At 40.5% G+C, this 24,490-nt stretch overlaps 1 protein-coding gene across 8 annotated transcripts; it reads right to left on the reverse strand.

The window, feature by feature from the left end:
* Positions 1-1,467: 1,467 nt before the first annotated feature.
* Positions 1,468-21,891, reverse strand: LOC142410710 (SERTA domain-containing protein 2-like). Of its 8 annotated transcripts, XM_075503733.1 has the most exons (5): positions 16,462-16,647; positions 14,405-14,503; positions 13,258-13,376; positions 10,869-10,955; positions 1,468-5,112 (listed from the first exon to the last, which is right to left on the reverse strand). In XM_075503733.1, the coding sequence occupies exon 5, from the start codon at positions 5,106-5,108 to the stop codon at positions 4,257-4,259; it is 852 nt and encodes a 283-aa protein (XP_075359848.1). In that variant the 5' UTR covers positions 5,109-5,112; positions 10,869-10,955; positions 13,258-13,376; positions 14,405-14,503; positions 16,462-16,647; the 3' UTR covers positions 1,468-4,256. The 8 variants fall into 8 exon arrangements, with proteins under 8 accessions (XP_075359848.1, XP_075359850.1, XP_075359845.1 ...); XM_075503735.1 differs by lacking the exon at positions 14,405-14,503; XM_075503730.1 differs by lacking the exon at positions 10,869-10,955 and having other exon boundaries at positions 14,447-14,503; positions 16,462-16,645.
* Positions 21,892-24,490: the final 2,599 nt, after the last annotated feature.

Here is a 24,490-nt window from a genome sequence, read left to right on the forward strand (position 1 = left end):
AATGAAGTTGCAACATTTTTTTTTTTCTTTTTCAATCAAGGCAAGATGCCTATGAATGCTGGGCAAATACTTAAAACACCAAAAATCTTCCAGCTTCCCTGAACATCTGCTTTAATAATACACACTTTTGTAGACACACTTCTGTATCTTAATAGCTTAACTCTTCACTTCTAAACCTGGTTTTTAATAGCTCAAAATTAGTTTCGCAACTAATTATAACTCATCTTTCTCACAGAACTAATGGATAGGTTATTTTCTTTTGTGTATTTTATTCTTGCAGGAAAGTTAGTGTTTTTAAGTCTCACTTCCAGTATACAGAATACTGAGCTGAACAGAGAACTTGCGACAGCACCTGCACCTCCTCAGCTAGCCGTGTTTTAAACCAGCATTACACTGCGCTGTGCTGCTTGGCATACTTTTAAGTTCAGATCTTTCAGTGTGGCTAAAATTGGTGAAAGCATATGAAACCCTACACCACCTTTGAAGAGTCTCAACATGACCCAAGAGCGATACTTTAAAAATATTTTCTTAAAAGACTAAACTGCAGCATAGCTTCATAAGGCAGCATTTTCTCTTGCCGCACTTCAAGACCCATCAGTACAAGAGCAGGTCCGTACTGCACAGTATCAGTAGCGTCCTGCTTGGCAATGCAGGCAGTCACAGGGCCAATGTGATGATGGTAACCACCTCACAACCAAATCCAGACTTTTCTGAAGAAGTTACTTCTAGACCTATGCTTTTCACACTGTGGTCAGCAAGCTCCAGGACAAAAGGCAGGAAGAATTCCTTGTCTGTAAGCAGCAGCCAATGCAGTCTCATCAATAAAATGAAGTCCACTGCAGAAGAGTCAGGATCTCATTTTAGAGGTCCACAACAGGAAGAGGTTGGAAACCTTTAAACCTGAAGTCGCTGGTGTAATTTGTATTAGCACAGACTAGCAAACAACCTTCCGCTAGCACTGAGTGGCAGTATTTTTGTCCCAGACTGACAAGTATACACATCTGAAGTGTCAACAGTATGCACATCAAGGACACTTGTATCTGACACTTGCTTTCAAGCACGGCAACCCCTGAAGCAACACTAAGAACTGCACAGGCTGGGAAGACTACATAGGGCAGTCGAGACAAAAACCAGAGGACAGCTAAGTGCTAACAAACATATGTCACCTCTTCACAACAGGAATCCCCCCACCCCACTGGCTGGAAAAAAAATGCTCTGTGGGCCATCTCTTGTTCTGTGGGGACAGGATGCACCGAGGGGAGGCGAAGCTGTGTATGGTACTTAGTACTTCTGGGGAGAAAGGAAGGAGGAAAAAAAAAAAAAAAAAGAAAAGAGAAGGTATAAAAGCAATCACCTGGGGAAAATGTTACATCTTTGTGAGGAAAAGACCAAATGAAGGGTGGCAAGGTACAGTGGTTTTTGTGTTTTGTTGTTAAAACAGTCAAATACTGAAGGCTTCAAATAATAAATGGTTAAACTGCAAAACTGTGGCTTTTATTTCCAAACATACAATAAATAGGTCCACCACAACTAGCCTCTAACTTCATTTTACATGGAAGGATTTTAAAATTAGTTTGTGCATATGTAAAAATTAAACTTCCCTTTGCACATAATTCCATGCATAACTGAACTGCATTACATACCAGCTTATGGTCTTGGCACTGTGATGCAAGCAACCAATTAGAAACAGAGCTCTGTGGCAAGCACTTGAACAAAAATTGCATTTTGAATTGTTGATAAAACATCTACCAACAATTTAATCTATTTCTGAAGCATACAAAAAACTTTAGCATGTAAATGCTGAAAAGCAAGTTGTCTTCTGTTTCTGCAGGGACTGCAAAGTAAGTGGATTTATTAAATGTTCACTATTTGCTACATGATACAATTTTCATACCAAAATATCTTTACTGCATAGTAACATTCCATATTTTCAAATGCAAAAAGAAATTAGATGCAGTCTTTTTATTTTATTCCTCATCACTGAATTTAAAGACAATTTTAACCATAACTCTGCTTCATCACAGTGCAGAAGGCCCTTAATATTTCAAGGATTTATTCAGTCATATCTTTAATACAAAAGTAGAGGCTGAGGAAAAGCCAGAGTAGTCTATACACAATGCACAATCTGTGTACATTCTGAAGCTGTACCTCTTGAAGAACTATTTATACACTCTTCAAACAAATCCCTTTATCCAACAATTCAAAATACTTTAGATCAGAAGTTTTATATTAGAATCAATACATTATATGCATATAAATACATTTATACCCTTCGGTTGCTAAACAACCCAGATGGCTGCGAGGACGTGACCTGAACTGGTTCTCCACTGGTTTGGGATACCAAATTGTATCGGCAGCTGTTAACCAAAATAGTCACAGTAAAAAATGGAGATCTTTGCACAAGGTAGGTGTGCCACAGCATCAGTCAAGACTAGAAACAGTAGGTGACACCCTGGCCCCTTCAATAGGGCCAGGATTTCAACTTCTGTGAGATGCAACTCACGGGCAACATTTTTTTCCTCTGCTGATGCCCCCATTCGTGAAAAGTCTCAGCAGAACAACAACAACAAAAAACCCCCCAAAAAACAACAAACCAAAGCAAAGCTTTTACAACTGCAAATTTTCTTACAAGACAGGTGCTGCAGCTTTCAAGAACAAAGCAAAAGTTTTATAATTAAAAAAAAAAAAACCAAACCAAAAACTAATGTGCAAGTGTGTAGTTCAGAAGACGATAGCAAGGATCAATACAGACCTCAGTTCAAGCTGAAACACAGTATCCAAACTGTCTTATGGAAAAATAGCTCTCACCGCAAATCTCATCCTCGGTTAATGAGTGCACTTATATATACTTATATACACACCTGCCATACACACGCACCCCTCCTTTCCCAGTACAATCTGCAGCACCATCAGCAGCAACCACCATGATGCTTCCAAAGCCCACCCAGGCCCCAGCGCTGCATCTGAGCTGTCAGACCCCAGAGCTCTCACCGACACAGCTGCAGGAGGGTTCTTAGCCATCAACACTGACTCACCACGTATCAATGAGTATTTCAGGAGTATTCAAAGCAGTAAGCACTGGTGTAGTAAGAAGTGTTCTCAACTTTGTTTCTTAAAGGATACAGAAATGTTGACTCTCCTGAGTATCCTCCAAAGGTGCTAGAAGTTTTAAGCGTTTCTTTCCACAATGCCAGGTATACAAATGTGTATCTTTTTAAATAATATTGCACATAAAAATCATCTTAAACTTTGTAGTGAAAGCAGGGCTGAAGGACAGTGTTTTCCAAAACAGATTAAAAAGCTACCTGTACATAATAAGTTTTAATTTAAAGAACGCCAAGATTATTCAAAATCTAAGCACGTAATACTGACAGAAAAATGTTAAATTGCACAATCTACATATAAATTACATTTGTAAATACTTAAAAGTTTTTAAACATTGAATACCCTTGATTTCACAAATCAGCTAGGTCACTGTCAAAGGATCAGCTTAAGGAGTTAGAAGTACTTTCCCCCAGAAAAAAATACAAACAAAAAGATCTGCAGTCTTAGACGAAGCACTGGAAAGAGTTAAAGCATTTCAGCTCAGAGGTAGTGCTAAACACATCCAACTAGAAGTCCATTATATTTGAACTATGATGAAATAACGTAGTAAAATGTAGAAAGACTATAAAATTTACAAAAATAAATAGTTCTGAATGCTTTAGAAAATGCAAGAGACTTCGTTGATAAGTGTCTTGATCTGCTTTTCTGACCAAAAGAAAGCAAAGTGTATCTCATTTTTAAAATATACCCATCTCTAGTAATGCGTCTGCAATCCACGCAATCCAACTATGCAACTTGACATATGCCAACTTGGCATAGACTCTGATATTAAAAATAAAGTGGAGGCTTTGTAAAAGATCATCTCATATGAAATTTGTTTTGCATGTAAATTCTTCTGACAAATTAAAAATTGCACATAAAAAAGTTTATTGAAAGAGGCATGAGGGGTGATAAGGGTATGTGCCTATTGTTCCACACACACCCTTGAAGGAAAAAGATGATTGCACAGTTCTGATAAATAAATATTTCTTTTTTAAAAAAAATCTGCCACTTTTTTGGTTTGTAAGTTTTGGAATTATTTAGAAAATCCCACTATGGACAAATTATTTTTAGTTTGTGTTTTAAAGAATTCTTTACAACTTTTCCAGTGGCTTTTATCCTGAAACCAAATGAAAGTGGCAGTTTAAAAGTATCTTTGGGTAAAACAAATATCAGGATCCAACGAGAATTTCCATGATGTGGTCCAACTCACTCAGATCTGTTCTACATATCTGAATGTTGCTTGCTGAAGAAGAATTACAAGATGGAAAGGTTTTCAATGGTTCTTCTGTAGCAAGAGATGGTGGTCTGGGCGGCATTAGTGGAGGGCAACAAAAGTCTGAATCATACATTGAAGTGTCAATATCTTCAAAAATGTCATCTATTGCCAAATCCTTCAAGTAACTAGTTGAATTTGAAATCTCAAAGGAACCAAACACACATTCAGCTCCCTTCAAATCCTGTCTATCATCTTCTAGTTTTAGACCGGTATTTTCTGGAAACTTTGGCTGGTCATCTCCAGTAGGAACCAGACAAGTAGGCGGGCTTATATCTTCTACAAAGTCTAAATCCTTCAGAATGGATGAAATAGCAGATGACATATCATCATCTGAAACTATCAGCAGGCTATTTTCAATTGGGTCTTCTACAGACCGCAAGTCGCAACAGTTAGACTCTTGCTGACTAATACCTGAAGGCAACTGAAGAGAAATCCCAGATGTCTCCATCCCTGCGTAGCTGTGAGAACTAGGAGTAATGCCAGGGCAGACATTAACTGGCTGCTGATTACTCTCTTGTCTCATTTCCTCTTGAATTTGCCGTACTGTGTTGGCTATGAGGACAGAGCGGTGCAAGTTCGGTTCCACCAGCATTTTGTACGTCTGTAACTTGGTGAGGCACATATTAAGCACCAACTGCCTCTTAAGCGGATATGACAGATTTCGACTGGAATCAAAGGCACTCGAGAGACCAGCCATGTTCTCCTCATAGTCACTCAGCTTGCGTTTTAGACCTCTCCCCAACATGAACCTGAAAGAGAGAAATTATGAATTAACCTTGGGCAAAACTATCGCTGCTTCTGCAAGATCTCAACAGGCACTTTTGAAAAGTCTGTAGTATACTATGTATTGGTTAACTTAGACTCTAATGCCATAGAACACTGAAAGACACAACAAAATCCTACGCAAGATGCTACTTTCACTGAGAAGATGCACCTTCCAGCTCTATTGCTTCACAACAATTTGTTTTTTAAACAGAAAACATGAAAGAAAAATAGTTTTGGTTTTAAGGTTTATTTTTAAGTCTACTATGAGAATATTAAAGATTTTAAATAAATTCCTAGGTGAGCTTTTTAGCCTCTTATCCATTTAAATTATACAGCATACAAAAATTCATTAATGAGAAGTATCTGAATGTCCACATGAAATAAAACACATGCTTATACTAAGGATTATAATAACTATACAGAATATTTCAACATTTTCATTTTAACATTCATTCCTAGGTACACTAGGTAAGACTTTAAAGCTAGTTTCAACACCCATTTTATCTCATGAAGGTATTCTTAATGTCTTGCTCAGTGTCTCCAAGAACTCTCTATAGAACTCATTTCTCTCCCTCTTTTTTGGTGACTTAAAGTTGGTTTACTATAGTTGAACCACCCAGCAAGACCAACAACAGGGCCTCCCATGCGATCCTTATATCCATTCCATAGCTTATCATTTTAGCTAAATGGTGGGAGGACATTAGGCTGGGCCACAGAGCTCACAGAATGATGACCAGTGCTCATCACAACCTGCGCTGTTCACAACCTGCTACTGACGTAACACTAAGGACCATCCAGCAGGAGGCTATCAAATGGCATTTTAAAAGTGACCAATTTTGGTAAATAGCTAAAAGAAAAGAAACAGAATTTAGTTGCTTTCAGTCAGCTTTGTGTGCTTTTGCACTGAAATACAGGTTTAGGTAGGTCTAGAACACTGTGGTACAAAAAACTGTATACACACACACCTAAAATACACGTGATCCAAACAAGTACATGCTTGGATACTTTGCAATTACCATTCAAAATACAAAGTGTTTTATTCGGGACAACAAGCACTATGCAATCACTTGTGTAAACACAGAAAAGGAGTATACCATGCACAGGAAACACTGGTAAAATCTTGATTACACAAATCTTGATGTGTCCATGGAATACAGACACCTCACTCCCAAACAATTAGAAAAAATTGAGCAATCATATAGACACCCAGTGGCAGATTAAGGGCAGATTCTCCACACACAATGATCCAGACCCTGCATGTTGCAGAGGGCCTCCCAACTTCCTTTTCATGTGAGCACTGGATATTGCCAGCAATAGCTCAGCTGATTGCCGCAGCTGCCAGCTGGTAGCCTGTCACTAGACTTTTGGGGACAAGGAGAAGGCAGCAGGATAAAGCCTCTTTTACTCTTGGGATTTCTCCAGATTTGCAGGAAGCACTGCAGGGCTCCATGGCTACATCCATCTGCCTAGACAAGACTGTGGGAGAACTCAGCTCCTCTGGAGGAACAGAAAGTAAGCAAGCAGTGCATATTTCTCAGTAAGACATGCAGGAAAAAGCAGGCAGTTGGTATAGGAGTTTAAGACTTCTCGATCCCACTTTTTCTTTTAGGGACATAACTGGATGAAATTAAATTTGTCATAAGAATGCATTTTTACATAACAGGTAGTAGTTTAGCCTATAGTTGAGTTTACTAACACGTTCACTATTAAAACAACAACAAAAAACTGTAATTACTTGTAATTTTACCAGTGCTGCAATTTTTTAACTTTGGAAGTCTGTTTTACTCCAAAGTTTTCTGCTAAACTGACACAGCACCAGCTGAATCTCTTTAAAAAACATATGGTGTCTGGACGTGGTGTGCCTATTCACCTCTGTGATCTTCCCACACTTACCACGTATCGTTCCCCCATTCCAGCGCCCCGTTTAGAGTGCATAGAACCAGATAGTAGTGAGCACTCAATTACAAACAAAATCAGAAGAAATCTGGATACAAAGGTCAGGCACCAAATATAACAACAAAGTATTTTGGGGGGCAGTGTGTGTGTGAGGCATCCTCAGTCAAACTATCGACAACGCTGTAAGCAACTGATAATTTTAGACATAATCTATGGAATATCACGATTATGCAGGACTTTACAGTAAAACTGTTGCTAAATATACCAACTCATAACATACCATGAAGATAATCAATGTCTATAAATCATAGAAAACTCACAATAAAATTATTAACTCTCCATTTTAAGTAGCATTTAAATGTTGTGTACTACCTAAGGCACTACCCTATACCATTACTATAAAGAATAAAAATATATATCAAAATGACTATTTGTTCACTAAGCACCATCATTCCTATACACTGCACACTAGTTTGTTTTTTTTCTCTCCACGAACTAATTAAAGCAGACCAAAATTCACACTCACAAGGGAATGAAATTAAGACCATAGAGAGAACAGTAATTCTGACATTTTATACATTCAGAATGCTTGATTTTGACAATTTACTGCTTTTAATACATTTTAAAATATATATTTACACTTCATTAGACATACAGGAAATACTAGACTTATCTATTTGAATTATATAAATAATGTTAATTTCTAACATCTCAAAAATGTGCTAGTATTTAAATTCTGTAAGCAAGCTTAAAGAGCAAGCAAACTATCATATGCGAGGATATATAATTTCACAAAAACAACTTATAATGAAACGTTTAACTTTTACATTCATACAGTAGTCTAATTAGACTATATATTTCATGCTTATATATGCAGACACCCTCCTACCCTCCTTTTAAATTCCTCAAATTTCCCTCATAAAATTTGTCCCAGAGCATTCTAGAAATATGTAACAAAACTTGAGCATGACAGCACTCTGAACTATAAAAATGAAGTGCAAGAAACATTATTTGCTCCCACTTCAAATGTTTCTATTTAACAGACTCCCCACTCTCTGGATGTCAAAGTTCGTTTTTTTGTGTGGGTTTTTTTTTTTAAAATACACAAATTTTGTGTATTTTAGAAATTCTGTGTTTTAGAATTTAGAAATTTAGAAATGTGTGTTTTAGAAATTCTGCCTGTTTAGTATGATTTTTGCCTAATTGCAAGGATCCCTAAGTCTCCCTCCAGGAGCTAGATGACTTCAGAGGTTACATAAAAATTTGGAAAAGGCTAATGAAAACCAGAGTACCACTGGTACAGTGGATTTAAAAATTACTAGTGTCACGGTTGCTACAGGAGACATTAAATTTCAGTTCTTGTCAAACACACTCAGCTGCTGACCTACAAAAGATACAAAGCCCCTTTGTTACCAGCTAATCTGCATTTTATCAGGCCTTTTGCTTTACTTCCTAGCACAAGAATTTCTGACAGGGTCATATCCTTAACAAAGTATTCCGTATTTTCTAAGTAACTTGTCCTTTTGTAGCATTGTGTATCAACACACACATCCCAAACCCAAAATTCACACACCAGTCAAATGCTCTCTTTTGAATGCATTAATTTGCAATACAAGATGTTGATCACCTTATTTAATTATGCAGTGCTCCCCCCTCCTTCAACTTTTGGTACTAAGGAAAACAAACAGAAGTCCACACAGAAATCCACGCCACCGTACCCAGACAATCCTGTATTACTGAGTGACTGCTGCACAGTTGTCAGTCCTTTCAATCAGCTGATAGAATGGCACAGCCAGTTCAAAGAAGCGCAAGTTGGGCATACTAAAACACAGAGTGCCTAGAAATTGCACTCTTCCTTACCCCAGCCTAATTCCAGGAACCTACTCAGATCTCAAAAAAATGGATCAAGTAACAGGATTTTGGAATGTGCCAATCTGATAACTCTGTAATTTTTAAGTAAATAAATTGAACAAAAATTAAAGTTTATGCCAACTTCAAATGTGAGGTCTATACATAGCTGTTCAATAATAAAAGAACCAAGCTGTATGTCACCCTTCTCTTGAACTTTAAGAAAAAGGTCAACAACCAGATTTTTTTTGAGTTCAGATGCTCTATTTTAGAATTGTTTGTCATGAAAAAACCAAGAACAATGAGGAACACCACATCTCAATGATTTTTTTCTAGCGTTTTCTCATCTTCTCTCGTTATAGTAACGCGAACTGAGACACAGGCCATTTATGGTAGAATGCTTTTTTAATTAAAATTATTTTGCAGATATAGAGAAAAGGAAGCAAAGTGAACTCTATGTTTAGGAGTGCCAAACTCTTGATCCATGTCACTGAACTACAAAGGAGTCTGTATGTAGAAATTCTGCCCCTGACAGCATGTTCCTCAGTTCCTTCCAGTTCCGTAGAGGACATTTCATAGAAACTCCTCCCTACTAAGATGGGAAGAAGCATCCATGCACTGTAATCCTACACCGTACCAGGGTTTGAAAAAACTTGGGAGGGAAGAAGCAAGTCCCTGGCTGGCAAATCCACACAGAATACCAAACAAACAGGCCTGGTCAGAGTGTGCAGCTACTCAGAAGAAACATTCCAGGCTACCAAGAAAAATTCACATTGCGATGCGTTGTGGACAATACAGGACTCGTGCCACCATTTCAGAGGAAAAACACAGCTCCATCTGTCACAGGGTCTGATAGTGCAGTGCAGCTGCCACTGCCACATGGTTAGGAAGTACAGCTGGAAACAGTCACAAAGAAGAATGCAGCATGTGAAAACCCTCAATTACTTCTATCTGGGCAAACTACTTCTTAATTTCCTCTTCCTCACCTTCCAAAAAAGGTTTTAACAGCAAGTTAAACAAAGTTTAGAACTCAGAACCACACACAGCTTTAATTTTCAATAGCAAGCTTCAAAAAACGTGAGTATATAAAACACGACTGCCACAGTTAGTATTGTGTGAACACGAACTTTTCATGGACAAAACAAGCACTATAGTCAACTACACAAGAGTTATTCATTTGCCATTTAAAAATATGTTTAAATAGCAAGATCATCAATAAGTACTTGGCCTGCACTATGCAGGTCAAAACCATTTCATTGGTAGTCGTCCCTTCTGGCTTTTCTTTTTAGGATATTATTACATTCACACTTGCTTGATCCTTTTCATACAGCCACAGTGTCACATTTTTCAGCCTAAGACTGTCTCAAAGTGATAAATTACTTTTTTCTCGTAGGCTAGAAATAGCAGATTTGAATAGGTGTAAGCACCTCATGAGTGAAAGCTGCCTGTCTAGTTTTCAGTAATGCAACTTAAGTATCAAAATCAAAATTAGAGACTCCTTGCTATTGTAATTTGGGTAATTCCCTTTCAAAGTCTTCTTTGGCTCATAACTGTAGCAAGCACGTTAACAGTAAAAACAGACAGAAGTCTCTTTGGATTGTAAACTTGTGTTAGTGACTGACCGAAGCCGACTGATAACCTGATTTCCTGCTCTCCCCTCTCTTCCATGGACACACATTTCACAAGCACACAGCTATCTGCAGGAAGTGTAAAGGAAGACAAACATCCCTACAGTTATAGTTATTTCCCAGAATTATTTGGTGTATGCTGCATACTATTTTTAATTATAATCCTTCCCCTACCCGACATACATTTTAGCTTAGGTAACACAACTTCATTAATAGTTCTAATTAAGTGGTGGACTGGCTCTTGACTAGTATTCCATGTATAACAAGCTGCACAAGAAAAAGGTAAGACTGAAGGTACAGTTAACAGACACAGCATAAATCCTTTCCTCCCATCCGGAATTAACACTGATCACTTAAACATGACTTACGTAACACAGTAAGCTGTCAGACTACACAGAACAGTGTATCTGATCTGGTGTCCTCAGAAAGTGTTGGAGATCCCCATAACATCTTGGCTGTTAGCAAAAATTAAGAGGAATGAGGGAAGGAGGATTAAACACCTTAGAAAACAGCGACATAAAAAGTAATTTGGACCTGAAGACACTTTAAAATACACAAAAATGTATTTAAGTCCATTGCTTCCCCACCCCCCCAGCCCTGCCCCAGTTTAGCCAAGATGAGTAACTGCTGGAGAAGGCACAAGTGGCTAAAAGTGTGCATGCAGGGAGGAGTGCAGTCCTACCAGCTTACTCCCATACCTAAACTCCTATGTAACAACTTCTTTACAGGAGTTAGAAATGACCAGAAAATAGCTGCTCAAAGAAGGGAGAATTAATGTCAACTTTTTAGTCACCAAATCCTGACCTATAATACACCTAAGTCTGTTACTACTAAAGCAACTGGAACACAGAACCAAGATAGGCTACTGTTCAGACTTAACAAAACAAAACCACCCCCAGCCCCAACCAAACCCCAAAATTACACAGAAAAAACCCCACACCTATGGATGTGTCTAACAACTTTTCCCACATTTTGAAAATAAGAGTAGGCTGAATAGTATTCATTAAGTAGAGAAAAGGTGTGAGAGGAAGACTGACTCTAGCACAGAATTAGTCTGGAATTCATAACCTTCCCACTGTCACTTCACTATTTGTGGAAGTAGATAATAAATACGTATCATACACTAACATTTTAGGAGCTGAAATGATATTTACAAAGCACTTGGGAGTAAGTTTTACCTTGATTTAAAAGTTAGTTTGAACCCCCCCACACACAACCTGTTTATGTTATGTCTAACGGGATCTGGAAAATTCCTGCACATCAAGGACATCTTCCTAAGTTCCTTACTCCCATTTTATTTCATAAAGCACTGGTAAGACCTTTGCTTTACAAACTACCACAGCTGAGTTTCAGAGCACAACATTTCACTCTGGGGAAGAAACTCCTCTGTTAGGATGTGTACCTTCCACAGGCTAAAACAAGTGGATCAGGGCTGTCTACAACAGTAAATGAATCGTATTCTCAGCAGCTGGTATCTATCACTAGAGGCTAATATGGAAAGCTGCTGAGGCAGTACCAGTGTTAGAGAAAAACTTCCATCCTTAAAAGAAAACAAACTAAACCACTGTCACTGTTCTCCTTCCTCTCCCCCTCTACACTTGTGTATTTAGTTCCACATTTACAAATACAGCTCACAGGTGTGTACTTTTAATGAGAGTGTGTTTAGCAGACTTTTTTCAGGAATTTTGGGTGCATTTTTTTTTTTAGCAGAAGAAGGGCGCGGAATCATTTAAACTAAGGATCAATAGTAGTTAGCAAAAGCTAACACGTGATCAAGAGTTACTAAATCTAGAAACTCCCATAGTAAAACTAAACTGTAATTAAATGAGAACATAAAGGAATCCAAACAACAAGAACCAAACCACCAGGGTTCCACCAAAAGTATCTCACTGGAGAGACAAATGATCATTGGAACTGCAAATGTGGTAACATACCTCTTCACAGCTTGTTCTAATCAATTGAACAGTTCTCAACCCATTTTCTTTACAGTATCTATTTACTTCAAATACAAAGATACTGGATGTATTCACCTACATAACACTGACAAGTATTTTAGGGTCACAGTGATCTAAATAAAGACACATTAATACCAAAAGTTATAGCTTAGTAACTGTATCAAATCAGCATGTCCATATTTTAAAAGAAAAATCGGACCATTAACAGTAAATGCAACAAAGAAAAAAAAGCAGCTCTCTTTTCCTGATAGAGGAACACGCATTTACTCTAGTTCTCTGTATGGGATATTTAGGTAAATAATTTTCAATAACCAAATCAGAAATTACTTTTAGTTTTCTGATCAAAATTCAAAATCAAATTTCAAATCAGTATTTCTTTAAATTTTGCTACTCCGTAAGCAAACAACAACTTTTCTTCAGTATCCAAAGTACCTTCTCCTCACAAGACAAACCTGAAAAACTCCATTTCAGCAGCTGAACAGTGGACCTCACTATAAGATTAGAGGCCTTAGTTAACAAATTTCCAAGAAATGTGATCTTATGGCAATATTAAGCTCTTTGTTAATTATAGTACTTCTCCGTTATAAAGAGGGGGGAAGTAACGCAAATTCAGAATATTCAAACCAAAGAGCTTATACTATTCAGTAAGCCTAAAGCACTTCACTTAATATCATATACCCTGTTTTTAAAAATTATTTTTCAGTTTATCATTCTAACCCACAAAAATAACATCTACAGCTGATTATCAGAACATGCGCTATGCACATAAGTTATGATTTCATAAAAACGTACAAGTAGTTACCCTTAGAAAACGGAAAGGAGTCGAGGCAGGAAGATTCCAGATTTTGCATAAAGTGTGGTCATCCAAGAGTCTCGAGCTATTCAAGAGGCCAAGCCATCCACCGAGGTAGGATGATGTGACTTAAGGGGAAAAACAAAACAGAAACAAACAAGACAGTATTTCATTATTATGTTAATTTTTTTTAAAACCAGAAATATTAAGCACACACAATTCAATACAACTTTTTAAATGATCTGTGCTAAATCCTATTAAAACAGTTAAATTGAATAAGAAAAACTGAAGTTCATGAACACACTGAAATAAGAGGACCTAGTAGTTTCACCTATGAACACATAAAATGCAGAAATTATCTTTCATAAATGAATACTACAGAATAGAATGCTGATCCTGTATGTGTTTGGCTTTAGGATAAGAACTTGCATTAATACTTCTTCGGGTTACTGAACACCGATTTACAGCTATAATCATCTCAGAAATCACGTATCAGGAGAGACAATACCATGAACTGTAAAGAAGTACATTTCAGAATTATCCCCTAACATTTACAGGCTGCAAAAGTAGTTACATTTTTATTAAATTCCCTAACTTTCCTCATTTTCAGCATACACAAAACCAATATGAGAAGATAGCTGGCAGGATGTCCTATGATTGCATATGACATTGTGTGGCATCATTTTCATCAAAACCCCGATAAAGCAACATCTGCAGTTTGGATAGAGACCACATGGATTAAATCACGGATTAGATCAAGGCACTGGAAACTCTGGAAAATGTGAAAAGGCTGAAGTGACAGTAAACTATGGACTAGGCTAGGAGAGGTGGGGGGAATTGAATGATCCATGCTCTTGAGGTGTCAACTCCACCTGAAGAATCAAAGTTTTTTAATTCCAAGAATTAAAGCCCTTATACAGGCTAACAGTCTACCCTCTGGATTGTACTTAAGATGTTTGTGTGTGTACAATATACATACATCCACACACACAGACACCTGCCCCCCAACTACAGCAAACCAATTACTTCACAAATTTACCACATGAACAAGGATCAGTACTTATCCAGATAAATACAGCCCCTCCCGATCAAGGATCAATAATTCATACGTTATTTTACAAATCTTAAAACAATACATAGTGAAAGGCAGTCTTACATTTAGACAGATGGACAAGTGAATGAATACAGTTCATCTTACATAGCAACTCATAGCCTGATGCTAGCAAGGGGCTCCTCCGTTTACAGAATCTCGGAACTGTAAAGATGCAGTAAAACAGCAGTAAAATGCCCGTGACCTAAGAATGCCAAATCTAACCAACAGCAATAAACACATTACTATCTCCCTCCTCCTTCTAGAACCTGACTTCCCTCCTATCATAAGAAGATCCATGCTATTTGTAAATAAAAAAATAAAAACAAATAGACAAATGAAGATTCATAACCTATTTGCTTTGAAACAGCAGGACTTCAGAAGGTCACTACTAAGGTTTATTGAAGGGTACTTGTTAGGTCACAGGGGGAGGTGTACATTCACTGCACTTTCTATGCGATGAATATAAAAGAGAAATGTTTTAGAATGTTAAGTCTTTTTAGCATTAAAGAATCCTAAAAAAGCTAACAAGTGTATTAAAATGTTGAAAAGTTTTAGACTTCAGCACCTTAGTTAAAAAAAAAAACCTAAAAGCATTCGATAAAAAATTAATACTGTTAATTGTATTTTAGAAGTCCAACCCTTTGCTAGAAGGAGCTGAAGTCCAAGAAGTTATCAAATTTAATTCCTTTATTATATACTTTAAATACCTGCAAAATTAACTGCTGAGGTTATGATTTTCCCCCTATATGATTTCACACCAGGACGAGTGTCAGGAAGAAGTACAAAAGGTAAGGTTACTAGGTTTAGTTTTTACAATCTGTTAAAAAATATATATAGAAGACATAAGGGTAGCTGTAAATCACTATGAATTAGATGTGCAGCAAATTATTTTTTCTTTCATTTTCTTTCACTGTGTTCCCTTGCAGCTTCCTAGTACCTGTTTACGGGTCACTTCAGAAATTTGAGACTGTAGCATTAATTTCACTGTTAATAGTATTTTCCATATTGCAGTTAACTACCTGAACTAAAGAATCTTAGCTGAATGAAAAACAAAGTAGAAAACTACTGCACAGGGCTCCTACCTATGTTTTTGGAAATGAAGTGTTCCAACATAGTTTGAAAAATTCCAGGCCTATCTAGAGCAGAAATTATTAACTGCATCTATTAGTGAGATGAATTTACGACATGCATAAAAGAGACCAAGCTTATGCTCCTCCAGTCTTATCCACCTACTTGTAGTTCAGACTAACATACACGTTTATCGAGACAAACAAAATCTGCTATTAAAAACGTAACTGCAGCAAATACACAAGTCACACCTATCAAGAGGTAGCGATCACGACTGCCAGAATTAAAAAGCTGCAATTCAGGGAAAGCCTCTTTCCTGCCACCCTGCCTGCAGCCACTCCTGCGAGTGCACAAGTACTAATAAAACCCAAGGGAGCCTGCCACCATTTGGCCTTTGTGGAAGGAGACTAGTTGGTACTTCCTGCCGGCGGCCGCCCGCGCCTCCCCCCGCAGCAGCGGGCAGCAGTAACCAGAGACAACCTTGGGCTTCCCGAGCTGCGAAAAGTTACACTCCTCCCCCTTCCTCCTCCCCAGTTTACCAGAGACCCCGGCCAAGCTAATTATAACTGCGCTAACAACTTCCACCGCCGTCCCCGCTCCCGGCGCCCTGGTCGCCGGCCTCCCCAGCCCCGGCCGCGCTCCCCCCCCCCTCCCGCGCCTCCGCACCCAGCCGTAACTACTCAGGGCCCGCCGTGCCCACACTCCCCCCTCCCGCCATCCCTCCCCACCTGTCTCCGCCACCCCGTACCCGCGCTCCGCCGGGCCCCCGCCCTCCCCTCGCCCGGCCTCCGTGCCCTGCCCCCACCCCCCGGCAGGGCCCCCTGCCCCTCAGGGGGCTTCCGACTACCCCCGCCTCGGCCGGCCGCCGTGCCCAACCGCCCCTCCGCGGCCGTTACTGCCCTCCCCCCCGTGCCGTGTCGTCTCCCTGCCCCCAGGCTCGCCAGCCCCACGCCCGCCGAGGGTGGGGGCTGCCCTCCCGCCCCCTAACCCCCTCACGGCGCCTCCCTCAGAGCCACCGCCCGGCCCGACCCGACCCCTTCCCGGCGCCCCACCTGGGAGCGGAGGAACACCCCCCCGTTCCTTCGCAGCCTGCCGTGCCCTCTCTAGCCAGCCGGCCGGGCTCCCTTCGGTGGGGCTGGGACTCCGACCGGGAGGAGGCGGAGGCGAGCGCCACCCCCGCCGGGCCCCGGCAGCCTCCGCTCCGCCCTTCCCTCCGCCCGCGGCACCCACGGCGGCAGCGAGAGGGAGGGAGGGGGGCGCTGCGTGCACCGCGCCCGCCAGCTGGCCGCCTTCCCATTGGCCAGCAGCCCTTTCAACCTGCCCGGCAACCATTTTCTCACTGGCCGGCGAACCGGGGGGTTGAGCTCCGACTAGCCCCGCGGCACCGTCCAATGAGAAAGCTGGGAGAGCTGAGGTGGGCGGGGCCGCGCTCCGGCTTCCACCAATCGGAAGACGGGCGCCGCCGAGTCCCCCGTCCCCCGGCGCGGCGCTCCGGGAGGCGGCCCCGCCCGCGCGGCGCGGGTGCCGCTGACGAGGCCGGGGGGGGGGGGGGGGAAGGGGGGCGGAGCGCCCGGGCAGGCACAGGGCGGCACGCGGCGCCGCCGCACGCGCCACCGCCCGCGGGTAGAGCAGGGCAGGAGGGGACGGCCCGGCCCCGTACGGCACGGCACGGCACGGCCCCGCCCGAGGCTCCGGGGCCGGCGGGGGCCGCAGTGGCGGCGGGCGGCGTCCCCCGGCGGGCCCGCGCTCCTGCCGCACGTTGGGGCTTGAAATCACCCGCAGCGGCACCGGCCAGCCCCGACCCGAGCCCTGCACACCCCCCCCCCCCTTTTTTTTTTCGATTTAAACTTGGTCTCTGACCGAAACTGCCTAAATTATTTAAATTTAATAAGAGGAATCGCACGGGCTTCCACACAGCAGCATTCCTATAACTCGCGTTTCCAGGGCAGTTGGGAAACAAGGCGCACGCGTCTCTCGACCAGCGATAAAGCTACATCAAATATTGCACAATTCTTCCATAAATATTCGCTTAATTTTTTTTTTCTTTAAAGATGAGGTGGTTTTGGCCATGCTCAAACCTCTTCTATTTGCTTTCCACAGGCATTTGCGTAATCAAGTTACATTGGCACAAGCGTTTGTGCAAACCAGGTTTCAAAATCGGACATTGAAGTATTCGTAAGGATTGATTTTGTCGGGCCTTTGTCGAACCCTAACTGTGGGTTACCTGATGAATACCCAAAAAGCTGCTCAGCTCTCTCAGAGACGGTTTAGATGAATCCCTAGGATGGTAAAACCCAACAAAAATGAAGCACATTTGCACAGACAGGGTTCCTCCTACACTGCATGTGCACGCAGACCAAATTCACAGATTATGTGTTGGTCTAATAAATACCACAGGAACACCTGAAGTTGGCTGGTGGAGATAAACTACAACTTTGATGAAGCATAAGTTGCTTTTTGCGATTATTCAGCTAAAGGAAACTGATGGTTTTACAAAACCCCTCAGGTCCAACAGATTTTAACCCTTGTGTCTCCTGATGGCATTTGTGGAGGGGTAGGCGTGCAGGGCCTGTGACCCGAAGCAAGGGGAAGGGCAGAGAGGCACAGAAAGCCGTAGCTGAACCCGGCAGGATCCATCGCTGGAGGCGAGGGGACCGTCTCTCCAGGCCACCTCTCTCCTGCAGTGTGCCGCCACCGATTTCTGGGCCACAGCTGTGCTCTGACCTCGCTGCCGGGGGTCACGGAGCACAGAAGGGGAGCGAGTGCTGCTGCAAGAAGCATTAATGAATCCTTTTTGACACGCTGCGGGGCTGTGTCGGAGAGGAGGATGCCTCCCCAAATGGCTGAGGGGTGACACCCCTACCCCCACGGTCCATCTGCCACACCAAGCATAAGCAGGGAACCGGTGGCAGCACCAAGGGGGAGGAGTGGACTGAATATCCCCCCATAGCCCTTCCCTTCCCACCACGCACTGTGGCTTACGCAGAAGAGTAACTCCAAGATGTTCAGGCTTCTTCTGTCTGCTCAAGTCAACCAGGGACGACCAGGAGTATCGCAATCAGGACCGACCCCTGCCATATGCCAGGGATTAGCTCCAAGGAATGGATACAGGATAGGTGTACAAAGGTAGCTGGTGTAGAAGAGACAGAGCTGGAAGGATTGTGTCTAATGCAGCACATAAAGGGGTAATTTAACAAGCAGCACCACCAAAATGTTTTAATAACATGAGCAAAAATTAGGTCTTCTAGACTTGACCCCCGTTGGCCAAAACTATAAGTTCTCCAGGCAACCTCATAGCACTTGGTACAGCAGAAGATTCATTCCTCTCTCAAGCTACAGGGAGTTAATGCAATACCTGAGCCACCTGCCATTCTCCTCCCGTTCCACAGACCTCTCACCACTCACCCCACTTTCCCCACCTTTTCTTAAGTCATTAACCTAACGCAGTCAGCTGTTTTGTAACCAATTTTTGTTTGACAGGCTGTGCGTGCCTTCTACAGCAGTTTTTAGAAAGGTCAGTTCTGTTTCATACATGCTCTCACAACGTCTATGAAAAAAATTAAGAGGGAGTTGTCTAAATACACGCATCAGAACTTTGGATTTATGGCCTAACGTTTGGAGAAGTTAATAGAAATTAAACAAAATACACCAATTTATTTGCAAAGGTTTTTGTCACTTTTTCACTTGTCAAGTGTCGACAGTGGGGTTCATATAAGAAAACTCAAACCTAGTTCAGCTTAGTGATATTTATGTCCCGTGCAACTCGCATCTTAAGCTAGAGGAGCTGTGCTTGTCTCTCAGACTTAAGAATTCAGAGGTCTGAGCTTGCATATAAGGTCTTTCTTGACAAAAACTTTCTTTAAAAGGCCCTTACTTTCTCAAATGATGTCATGTTCTAGCAGTCTTTAATGCTCTCCCAATTTTGCCTTAAACTAACCTTGAGGCAAACAGAGGACTTAACAATATGATTTTTTTATGATTTAAACATGGTCTTTCAGTATGACTGTACTCACCGCAGCAGGCCAGGATACCATTCTCATGAGCAGCATTTTTGCTTTTGCAGCAAATTTCACATGAGCCAGAAAAAACCCCAACCCCAAAACCAATCAGGGTCTCTATATAACTCATCTGAAAGGATTACTGGAGGTCTGCTACTTCTCCTTACCTTCGTACTACGCATCTCTTCAAAAACACAGTTCCAGGAACACAGGAACTAATGACGACTGCTTTCCTATGGATTTATGCCTGTGATTAATTGCCTCTGTGTCTAAGGTACAAGCTCTAATTGAAGCTGGTCTCATGCCTGGAAACTTATAAATGTGTCTCCCTTATCTGGATTACTGGGTATCAGTACAGAACGCAGTTTTCTTCCGATCTCTTTCAGCTCCACACTTAAAAAAAAAAAAATTAAAAATCTAGTGACTGTGAGATCTGCCAGATTTGGCTGGAATTAATTAGCTATTCTGAAGCTGAATGACAGAACGATCATGTATGCCGTACTTCCATAGGAAAGTGAGAAAGGTAGTGCCTACTGCACTAAAGCCTGGTTAGTTTTACCACCTCTTTTTGGTGGTAAAGCCTCTGTGAACTACTAATACAACACATACTCAAGTTTAAAAAAGAAAAAAAAGCCATGACTCAAGATGGTATTTTAAAAAAACCAAACCAAACAAAACCCCACATTACTGAATGTTTGTCAGAGTACTAAATAAGTCATTATTCTATTTTGTCAAAAGAATCACAATTTACAAGAAAAAGCTCTTTCTCCCTATACCTTTCAAACAAAGCAGACACAAAAGCAACCCAAAATTTGTTTCAATTAAAACAAATAACAATTCAATAATTTTATATTAAATTTCAGTCAGCTCACTGGGCAAAAAAAAAAATCCCAATACCCAGTACTTTCCATATCTAGTATTTCTCTCAGTAACGATTTCAAACACAGAAAAGTGAATTTGTTATAAGTACTGTTTTTCTCCTCTGAGTATTAAACTCTTTTGGTGGCTTTTATTTTAGCACCATACCTGCTTTCCCTTTAGAAGTCCTGTTTTGGAAGCTCGCACAACCCGAGGTTGAAGTTACATTACATTTTCTTGATCTCCAAAACTTGTCTGTAATTGGGACATGAAAAATATGATATACTGTTCCTTCGTTGTAGCATTTTACTATTGCAGTACGCAGTTGCCACTTCCCACATGCTCCTAAGGGACTTCCAAATGCAGCAGACATGCAGATACAATTTCTTTTTAATTCTGTTTTTGCAAGAAGTCATGTAATCACCTATATCATTATTTTTCCCAAAAAAGATGACAGTTGAAACAGCTGAAATTACTGAATGTTTTCCCTGCAATGGGAAGTTGCCTCTAGCTTTATATTTTCCTGTTGATATGTTGGTCGTGCACCAACATTTACCACAATAATTCTTCAGTTCATAAAACACTCATTTTGGGGGAATCTTGGTTAAGCAAAGGAGTAATTGTTTTTTTAAAAAAGCTACCATACAAATTTATGAAAATCATGTCAGATAATGAAATTTTAGTATTTTTCACTGGCCTTAAAAAAAGTCAGGTCACTACAGACATCTGAAGTAATCTCCTTCCTGACAACTCGAATTATTCAGCGGGATTTCATCTCTTTGTGGAACTTCCTTGAAAAAACAGGAAAATTTATCTTAACTCTCAGCTTTGCAAGAGAAACCAAACGGAGTTTAGACAATCCTTCTGAAAGTATAAGCTGTTTTTTAAAGGAGCCAAATTGACAAAAATATGTATTTTCCCAAGATGTATATTTCATTTCTTTGGAACTTGGTGTTTTTGTACTTTTATTATTAGTCACATAGTGTGAAATCACACTCATTTAAGAGTTGATGAGCAATCAAAATTTGTCATGATCGGTCATGGTTTTTTTGCATAAGGGACTATACATCCTAGGCCTGAGACATAAACTTACTTTCACTTTGAACAGAAGTCACTTTTGAAAGCATTTTTATTTGTCTTATCCTAGATGTGAGCAAATAAATGGGTATTTTTTTCATCCTAGCTTTTGACAAAGTTTGTTTACTTATATGGGAATATGGAATCAGTTGCAGAACTGTAAAGCAGTCACACACTCAAATCAATATTCTGAGGCACAAGACATCCATAATAGTCTGATAATTACAATATAAAACTATACTATCAGTCAATTTACAATAACGCTTTTTAAAATGCCTACTAAAACAGTCCAGACATACCTGAGACTTCAAAAACAGTCTAAGGACAGCTTTGAAAGCAGGTAATTCCTGGTGAGTATGAAGACTCGCATGTGAATCGCTAACCTGCTTAAGGCTGAAACCCCTCACTGCTGCGCCTCTGAGGCAGTCTGGAAAGGTGCTTGTCATCCAAAGAAACTATTCCCTCTTCGTTTAGCAGATTTGTCCTTTAGGCAAATATGGCTACATTCATAGAGGGAGGCAACATCTTTTGCTAGATAAACTTGCAGAGCTGCAGAAGAGAGAGGGAATTAAAAAAAAAAAACAACAACAAACACCAAACGAACAGGGAAGTGATAAGCAGACAAGCTTTCACACGCACAAGCCACCGCTAACGCAGCCTGGATCCTCACACTTCTTGCTTTTGCTGAATGACCGAGCTCCAGAAGCGCCATGTGTTCTGGATTTTCTGGCAAGGGAGAAGGAGAAATAAAACCACAGGCACAGAGGCAGAAGGGGACAGATACTCAAGGTTACCTGAGAAGGAAGCAGATTTGATGTTAGCTATTTGCCTGAAAGTACCTCCTTTTGTGCAAGTCTAAAGCTGGGTTATGTCATTCAGACCAACAGCCTTGTTTCAGACATGGCATTGACTGCTGTGCAAGTTTCATGACTCTTTTCTGTAGGAGTACATAAAAGAAAAAAGGCTGCTAGAAATGGTAGCAAAATCTAACAGAAGGCTTTCCTAATTTAACAGAGGTTAAATTATTTCCCATTTATATGTAGAAATTAAGAAAATCACCATCAGCAAGTATTATCTCTTGCCATTTGTAGTAACAGTTCACAAAATAAGTAATTCAAAATTCACTGCCTTACAGGCACCCTCATTTCTGATGTCTCTCAGTATCTTAGAGGAATACATAGAGGGGAAATATACTGTATTAACCTTTAAGTGATGCATGTTTAACTAAGACCTCTTTAGACTAGCAAAGAAATGACAATGCAAGTTAGAAAATAAAGCTCCTTTTTTAAAAAAAACAAAAACAAAACCAAAAAAAACAGGATAAGTGAAATTACCCAGAATGAGCAGCTGAATTAGACAGGACACACACCAATACAGCAGTAGGGAGACAAGCTGATTTTACACGGACTGGTCCTTGCAGAGTCAGACCAGTTCTAGGCACACATCAGTTCTGTACAGTGACTGTGCAAGTTTCAGCAATACAAATTCTTATACCTGCTGAAGACTAGAGCCAAGATATCAGGCACGTAAAAGAACGTAAGATTTGGCATAAGTTTTAAGAATGCAATAAAACAGGATATATATTTCTGTTTAAATGCTTAACTACATAAATGCATACTTACCTAATACCTTTCCTGTTAAGCCAAATGGTCTCTACAAGTTGCTCTAACTAGGCATAGCTTCTTCAGTAAAGGAATGCACCCAGCTAGATGCCTGGTACGGTGAGATATAGATACATATATATACACACACACACATTTGACATACACAGTTTCAGAGTTACGAACAAATTATACTAATTCCTACCTGTAACATGAAGACTGATGCACCGAAGGAGGCGGAGGAGAGCATCTTTTTAAGTATCTTAACATGCTACTGCTCATTTAATGAAAATGGAGGGCGAGGGGGGGCAGAGGGGAATACCCACAGTTGTTCAAACCTGTGGGTTTTGAACCACAGTTTACAGCAGTTTTGAGGAACTTTCCCAGAGGGACAGAAGATATTTAGTTATTCAACTCAATGCTAATGTTCCCCTTATAGAACTTTGAAACTGCCTGGCTTTCTGCTTTACCCTAAGGCAGCCGCTGTCCAATTCAGTGGATCTATTCACACACAGAAAAGCATCGCGAAAAATTTCCTGCAGGTTTATAATTTTGAAGAAAGAATCTCTGATACTGCAACAAACACTGCCAAATAAAACAGACTTATGTCACTGTGAGATACGACAGTTCACATCAATATTTGTATCCTCCTGAAGCAGGATATACTACTGCAACACTTTCAGTTATGAGTGATGTCTCTGTTGATTAAGACAAGTATTATTGGCTTGTTTCTTTGGTCCAGCTGTATTATATGGACTGAACTTGCAAGTATCTATATGATATTTCATAATTTAATACAAAGTTATTAATCAAGCTTTAATTGAGGAAGCAATGCTTAACTACTACAGTAACTACGGATTATCTTACATCCAAGTTTAATACAAAAACCACTTTCAAATTCACTGAAGACTCACACCAACTGCGTGGTTTCATGTGACTGAGTTAATACACATTCAACTATCAAATTTGAAAAATTTAGCAAAGTGATGTCATTTTTCCCCAAACCAGACACTTCTAAAGCACTTTTTGAAATCATAAGCTCCGTAGTCTCCTTTTGTGGAGGTGGCCCTGGAATGGCCTTAACACCCCCCTGCCTCCACCCTCCCTTTTTAGGGGTTTGAGAATCTGAAAATGATAGTGTGTCGTAGGTAAGGTCACTTGCGGGAAGGCAGAGTCTGTCAGACACAGAACTGTACTCTCTTCACATTCAGTGACTTGCTTGGTTCAGGTCCACAGAAAACAACTGAGTTACTGGCAGATGTCTTCCCCTAGCAGAAACAATGCTAACACATTCCAGAAACCAATCTTTTCCCCCTTCTCTACCTCCCTGCTAGTTCGAAGCTCTTCCCCGGTACCAGCTTGTGAAGGTAAACATTTGTCATTTTATAACAAAATCATACACTGTACTTGATCTATCCCTTTCCCCCGAAAAAGTCTCATAGGAATAAGCTTAATTATATACACTCTAAAACGAATGTGAGTACTTGAAGAAAAGAACACCATCCCATATTGTATTATCTTTTGTTATTTAAAAAAGCCAAGAGGAA

Source organism: Mycteria americana, chromosome 5, assembly GCF_035582795.1.
Source record: "Mycteria americana isolate JAX WOST 10 ecotype Jacksonville Zoo and Gardens chromosome 5, USCA_MyAme_1.0, whole genome shotgun sequence".
NCBI classification, from domain to species: domain Eukaryota; kingdom Metazoa; phylum Chordata; class Aves; order Ciconiiformes; family Ciconiidae; genus Mycteria; species Mycteria americana.